Genomic DNA, 7345 nt, shown 5'->3' with positions numbered 1-7345 from the left:
TTGAGATTGAAACTCTCATTCACCCTTATCATACCTTTGGCTTTCACCCTTCCTTTCCGATCATCCCCGAATGTGATGTACTCGTGTCGCTTCACGGGGGTGAGGCTGGAGAACCATGATGAATCTCCGGTCATGTGGCGCGAACAACCGGAGTCGATGAGCCACTTGTTCTCCAGGCCTCCGCCTGCCACCTACATATGAGAAAAATAGAAGGTGGATGGCTCAGTACTAGGGTTAGTCAAAAATCTCCTAGGAATCCAGTACTGGGTCATCCGCCCTGAAGCAGAAACAATAGGTAACTCAACGCCAACACGCTGGGGGCGAGTACCACGATGAGGAAAATGTGGTCCGTCAAAGCGCTGGGACTCAAAGCCCCTTACACGTGGACCAAAACCATATGAGTTATGGTAAAATCCACGTCGGGCAACACCTTTAGGAAAAGACTGAAAAGCGCTAGGAACTCATGAGTGGAAGCGAGGAAAAGACTCATGTACACCAATAGAGGGGCGGTACATGTCCTGGGTGCTCCAATCCCACTCACGCCGCTCATCTCTCCTACGGCGAAAGCAAAACCCAACCAAGTGACCATCTCTCTGGCAGTAGGTGCAGTGGTAGCGTCTCTCGGGAACTCGATTGTCGGTCACTCGGGGCTCTCTTACAGGCTCTCTCATCTTAGGTTGTGGAGCTCTCTTGGATTGTGGTGCGGGTTTCTTCTTTATGGGTTGTGGAATTGGTTTCTTGATGGGTTGTGGTGTGGTATTGATTTTGGACTTCTCAACATCTAGGGTAGTAGGTGTGGTGAACACAGTCTTACTCTCCCTATTGTAAGCCACTCTCTCAAAACCCAACCCAAGAGCTAAACTCGCCTTGTCAGCACACATCTTGGTCTTGGACAAGATCAAATTCATTTTCCCTTTACCCTCTGAACACTTCTCCACCAGAGAAAGGAGATACTCATTCTCAGTCAGAAGCTTTTAAACTTGCCCTCTAACCCAGCTGAGTTTGTCCTGAAAGATAGTGCAGGTGGAACAATTCGGCTACACATCCTTAGAACTCCCAGCACTCTCCAATCTAGACTCTAGCTCCTTCAGACGCTTGTCTTTCAGATCAACATCCTTTGCAAGCAAAGGTCAATTTATACAAGCACCTAAGAGAGTATACCTAGACTCCTCCTCAAGGAGCTTCTTCTCGGTACTCTCAAGCCGACTGGCGACTTGAGCATGCACATTACGAAGCTCGGCAAGTTCAGCCATGACAATCAGGCAACTCTCACACTCCTCAACATCCGGCCTAGGCCTAAGTAATGCAAGTTCAGCAGAGGCAGATTCATACTTAGGCCTAAGATCCTTCAACTCACGCACAGCTTTCTTAAGTAACCTATCCTGACTAACGAGAGCATCATTCAAGGTATCTACTTGGATGGAAAACTGATCGTAGGAAGGCAATACCTCAGAGGGATCCAGCTCGGGGTCGCTGTCATCATTGTGGTCGTCCGCCTTGAAGCAGAGGCCGGTGAAGTCCTTGGCCTTCTTCTTGTTCTTTGCTTGCGGTTCATCCTCCTCCGAGCTATCCTCCTCGCTAGAAGAAGTATCGATGTCGCTGAGAGCCGCCACGAACGCCCTAGAAGCCGCCTTGGCTGCCTTCTTGGCCATTTTGTCGTGGTTCTTCTTGAAGAAGGGCTTCTTGTTCTTCTTCTTGTGCTTGTTGTAGTCGTGGTCGCCGTCCTCCCTCTTCTTGAGCTTGGGTCAGTCCGCCTTGAAGTGGGTAGTGTCACCACACTCAAAGCAGGCACGAGAACCACCCCTCCTCCGGTCTCGGCGGTTGTTGTAGAAGCGAGTGAACTTCTTCACAATCAGTGCAAGGTCCTCATCATCCAGTGCGTCCACCTGCTCCTCTGTAACAGAAACCAAGGAAGACAAAGCAAATCCACTCGATGAAGTGTTAGCACAAGAAAAGCCAGCTGCAAACTGATTGCCACCACCAGATCCGGAAACCAACGCCATGCTCTGAGACAGGGGGTTTCCGAGACCAATTCGAGCCGCCTTGGCTATCTCGGTGGACTTGAGCTTGCTGAAGAGCTCATCACAAGTCAACGTATCATAACTTGGAGACTCTTCAATGCTCGAGATCTTCACTTCCCATATGCTACGGTCAAGAGCATAGAGAAGCTTGATCGCTCTCTCGTGGTCAGAATAGGGCAAAACACCAGTTGATCGAAGATTGCTAACAATCCCATCAAAGCGAGCAAACATTGCATCCAAAGACTCTCCGGGGCCTTGCACAAACATTTGGTATTCTTGGTTGTATGTGCTTTGGCGTCTGGTCTTAATCTGATTAGTGCCTTCATGAAAGACACTCAGAGTAAACCAGATCTCCCGGGCTGTACGAAGGTGCTGAACCCTATCAAACTCATTCCGACTCAGGCTTGTGAACAAAATATTTCTGGCCTTATTGTTGGCCTCATACTGTTCGATTTGAACCTGAGTCGTGCGAGCAGCAGGGATCTCATAGTTGGAATCAACTATTTCCCATATTGCACTTCCTTGGCTTAGAAGATAAGCCTCCATGCGCACCTTCCAGTACGAAAAATCACGGCCATCAAACAGGGGAATCTTCTCACTTCTCTCCATGTCGCCTACGGATCACAAAACCGGTTAAGGTCAACAAGTGATCAAACCGGCTCTGATACCAATTGTAGGAACGAGAATGGCGACTAGAGGGGGGGGGGTGAATAGGCGCCTCAACAAATTTCTTTCGAAATAGATGGCCTTTTCCTATTTCTCACACAACGCACCTCAAAACGCTCAAACGGAAGCAAAAGAATTAAAGAGACAAAGCAAAAAGACTACTTCCATGGCAACATGACTCCACAGATGGAATATGAACCGTAGGTTCCATTCAGGACCATTCCATGTGTCTTTGTGCACAAAAACTCGCAACTTCCAAAGAAACTAGATAAGATGGACACCGGACAAGGTTATCCTCCAAGATGATAGTCTAGTGGCAAGGGGACTCAAGACCCGCTCGAATACATGAGTATGTGAGTATTTAAGCCACTAGCATCAAGAAAAACAAACCTGCAAAGGAGAAATATCGCAGCTCAAAGAAAAAGATCACCGAGCAAGAAACCTCTCCAAGTTGATGATTTAGAGGCAAGGGTACTCAAGACCCATGAGCATACACTCGTATGTGAGTTTTTATGCCTCTAGCAATAAGAAGAATGATCTCACAAGGTGCTGAAATTTCAGCCCAAAAACCAAAACGAAAATCAAAACCAAAAATCGAAAAACTTGCAAACTTGCAAGGGAACCAATAGAGGGAAACTAGAAGGAGGGGAATTCAAGCATATGCAAAAACATAAACTAAATTACTCAAAGTGTCAGCCCTATTTTAGGCGGATTACAAAGATTTATCTCTCAAAACTCTCACCTATTACATAGGCTAAGCACTCATCCTTCTCTCCTCTAAAACCCTAGCTCTAAGGCTCTCAAATGAATGGCACAAGGGGGCTCAAGTGGCTGGTTCCAAGCTCTCTCTAGCCCTACCCCTCTATTTATAGGCCTAGGAAACTTGGCCCTTAAGTTTCCTAGCTTTTCCCCAAAATACCCATCTCTTGTAGTGCACTCCTACCAACCACCGAGGGCATTTTGGTCTATTTTCTTCTACATTCATCAGACGGCTACGGCGCCTTCACGACTTAGCTTCGCCTCGACGCAAGCTTCACGATGGTGCCACATACTTCTCCAGTCCTCCCACGGTTTTGAGACCAAACCGCAAAACCGCCTGCACGCTTCTCAAAGCGTGACTCACCGCCTTGCTTACTCCTTAAGCAAGCGCTTCGATGTCGACGCGTGTACTCCGTCATGCGATCCTGACCACCGGCAAGTCTCTCCCGCTCCCGATCCCTTAGGCCGCCTTGTCACTTGCACCAGCATCCCTTTTGCTTGACTTTGTCAACACGTCGTCTCCATCCGCCTTCAATGCTTTGCTTGGCCTCCACGTGTTTAGCTAGGATCACATTTGACTCCGCCCGACCTCCTTGATCATCTGGCACCAAGCACTCCGCTTGGCCCCGATCATCCCGCCGTCGATCGCCAAGTTACATCCATCACCTGCACACCATGAGACAAGCAAACACGTATCTCCAACTCCAATTCCAATTAATCCATAATCATTATGCTCAATTGAAATATCAAATCAATTCAAATCACATCAAAGCTCATGCAAAACCGAAGATCATCAAACCAAATAAATGACAATGTCAATCACTCATCACAAGAAAACCAAGGCACATTTCAACTTAGTTTCTCACTTGTCCCAGCTCGCTGAGGTCAAGGTTCAATCTGCCTTGGTTGTCCAGCGACCCCAAGATTGCCTTGGTTGTCCAGGTTCAGTATACCGGACGAGAGAATTGCAAGGGTTCAGTGCAGTTTCATCTTCCGTTCGGTTTCATCAGTGATCATAATTCAGAGCTTGTCTTGAAGAATGTATCAGGTTATACCTGAACTGTATCCTGTGGAAGATGGAAGATGTAAGTTGTAACAGTGCTGCGCACCTTGGTCAATTATCGTTCTTCTCGTCAAATGCTTCATTACCATGAGTCAGAAACTATATATGTTTCAGTTTAACATTTCAGCTGAAGGTATTTTTCAGTTCATGCTTATCACAGCCAATTGGAACTGAATATATAATTTTCTTTGTTTCTCTTTCCCGAAAAATGGATATATAATAATGTACTCTCAGAGACACTTTGGTAGTGCTTGGTCTTCCTTTTTCTTTGACTAAACTTAACACGCATAGTTGAGTACCAGAAGATTAGCAAAGACTCCGCTGATTTGGTCCACATCTAACCTTTAATCCGCAGTCCACACGGCTACACAATTTCTAATGTTTTATTATTAGTCTTCTGTTGTGCATCGTAGACTAGCTACCATTTTAACTGGTACACCTTAACTTTCAGTGATTAATGGCTCAATGCCCATTTGGAACGCTGGAAGAAAAAATGGAGAAGCAGGAAGAACGCACACCAAGTGTCGTGTACTTATTGATCTGGAACGATATGGTCAACACATGAGCATGAACTATTGGACGCAGGACTTGAAACAATCTGCATGACTGGACTTGTTCTTAATATATCCTTGATCTCCTTGGAGTCTTGACTCAGAGACATCTCATTCCATTCCACCACAGCTCCTGTTCATTCTCTCCTCCACCTGCTGTGTTATCTTCCTGAGGAGAGAGAGTCCCCAAATGGAGATGTTCCTTTCTGCAGTCCTGGGTGAGCTCACCACTAGATCCATAAATTTCTTCATCAACAAAAGCTCCAAGCCGTCGGCGTTGGATGTGGAGGATCGCCTCCGCAGGGTCCTGCTCCGGGCACAGGTCATCGTCGACGAGGCCATGGGACGGCACATCACAAACCAAGCTATGCTCCAGCAGCTGGACATGTTGAGAGACGCCATGCACCGGGGCTATTACATGCTCGACACCTTCAGATACCAATCTCACGACAAAGAGGACGCCAAAGATCAGGTCGTGAGTCACTCTTTGTCTCTGTCCAAACTAAGTTCTCTGAAAGGTTTCTGTTTCTCCACTGGAACAAGTACACGGATTTTGGAACAACTGCAAAAGGCGCTTGACAATTTGAGCTCCATGATCCTTGATGTGGATGAGCTGGTCGTGTTCTTGACGAGCTACCCTCGCATGTACCACCAGCCTTACAACATGCATCTCCTACTGGGTAACTGCATGTTTGGCCGCCAGATGGAAGCAGAACTTATCATTAAATTCCTGTTGCACACGCAACCTAATGGTTCTGAAGAATTGGAAGTCCTACCAATTATCGGTCCTGGCAAAGTCGGTAAGACCACCCTTGTTGCTCATGTTTGCAAGTATGAAAGAGTCCGTGATCATTTCTCAGAAATCTTGTTCTTGCGTGACCATGAGTTTACAGATGATGATCTAACTACTTTCGGAGAAGGATGTGCAATGAAACATCAAAATGGCCTGTCAAACTCCAACAAAGACAGGAGATTGCTAGTTGTTGTGGAGTTAGTAGGGGATCTCAATGAAGATGCATGGAATAGGTTGCATTCTGCTTCTAAACAGAGGGCGCAAAGCGGTAGTAAAATCATACTCATAAGCCAATCTGACAAGATCGTAAAGTTTGGAACTACACAGGCTCTAACTCTGAAGTATCTATCCTATGAGGCATATTGGTATTTCTTTAAGACACTTACATTTGGAAGCATGGATCCCGAGATGCACCCGAGGCACGTTCACTTGGCCATGGAGATAATCAGGACGTTGAACGGTTCCCTCCTGGGCGCAAACATGGCCTCTCATTTGCTGAGGAACAACTTTGGCATCCACTTTTGGTGCAGGGTTCTGGCCTTCTTGAGAGGGCTCATCCAGAAGCATGTCTCCAGATTTGGTGTGCATCCATTTGATCTTGTGGACCAAAATAGAACTGCACATCTTGGGAGAATGGCTACACCTTCTGAAGTTTTTGTGGTTTATGATCAATATCAACGCTCTTCAGAAGAGGAGGTTCCGAAGATAAGAATCGAAGAAGTGATGTATGGAAACGTTAAGCCTCATGGTAAATTTGAGGTCCTAGGATGGAGGTCTCGGATAGCACCATACTATAGCTATGTGTATACTTGTGAGATTCGGGAGCTAAAAACTACAGCTGCCAAGAGGAAGCGTTCTATGAGAAATGGAGTCACACTTCGTCAATTTTGTCATTATGAAGCTTATGGAGAAGGATATCTGAATATGCTTTGATAGGGTGCTACAAGTTACATCATAGTCATGATAGGATGTCACAAGTTACAACATTGTGAAACTGTAGTAGTGTAAAGTATTTAGCATTAGCAGAATAATGCTTGAGGTTGAGCCATAGATTTTCATGACATAAAATGAATTGCTTGTCATTGATTTTACTCCAGGTAGCAGCCCCAGAATCTGGGCGTTGAGACTTGTATTTTGTTTATGTTTTCAGTTCAACCCTGCAGGTTATTTTGTCAACAGAATTTGGTCCACATCTAACCTTTAATCCGCAGTCTACACAGTTTCTAATGTTTTATTATTAGTCTTCTGTTGTGCAACGTAGACTAGCTACAATTTTAACTGGTACACCTTAACTTTCAGTGATTAATGGCTCAATGCCCATTTGGAACGCTGGAAGAAAAAATGGAGAAGCAGGAAGAACGCACACCAAGTTTCGTTTACTTATTGATCTGGAACGATATGGTCAACACATGTGCATGAACTATTGGACGCAGGACTTGAAACAATCTGCATGACTGGAGTTGTTCTTAATATCCTTGATCTCCTTGGAGTC

At 45.8% G+C, this 7345-nt stretch overlaps 1 protein-coding gene across 4 annotated transcripts; it reads left to right on the top strand.

Annotated features, from left to right (window-relative positions):
• Positions 1–4445: 4445 nt before the first annotated feature.
• Positions 4446–6979, top strand: LOC133890129 (putative disease resistance protein At1g50180). Of its 4 annotated transcripts, none has more exons than XM_062330576.1 (3): positions 4516–4642; positions 4961–5532; positions 5716–6979. In XM_062330576.1, exons 2-3 carry the CDS (start codon positions 5251–5253, stop codon positions 6784–6786), a joined length of 1353 nt encoding a protein of 450 aa, XP_062186560.1. In that variant the 5' UTR covers positions 4516–4642; positions 4961–5250; the 3' UTR covers positions 6787–6979. The 4 variants fall into 4 exon arrangements, with proteins under 4 accessions (XP_062186558.1, XP_062186560.1, XP_062186559.1 ...); XM_062330575.1 differs by having other exon boundaries at positions 4961–5860; positions 5954–6979; XM_062330574.1 differs by having other exon boundaries at positions 4446–4531; positions 4961–6979.
• Positions 6980–7345: the final 366 nt, after the last annotated feature.

This window comes from Phragmites australis, chromosome 14 (genome assembly GCF_958298935.1).
Source record: "Phragmites australis chromosome 14, lpPhrAust1.1, whole genome shotgun sequence".
NCBI lineage: Eukaryota > Viridiplantae > Streptophyta > Magnoliopsida > Poales > Poaceae > Phragmites > Phragmites australis.
This window is presented reverse-complemented; position numbering and strand designations above follow the sequence as displayed.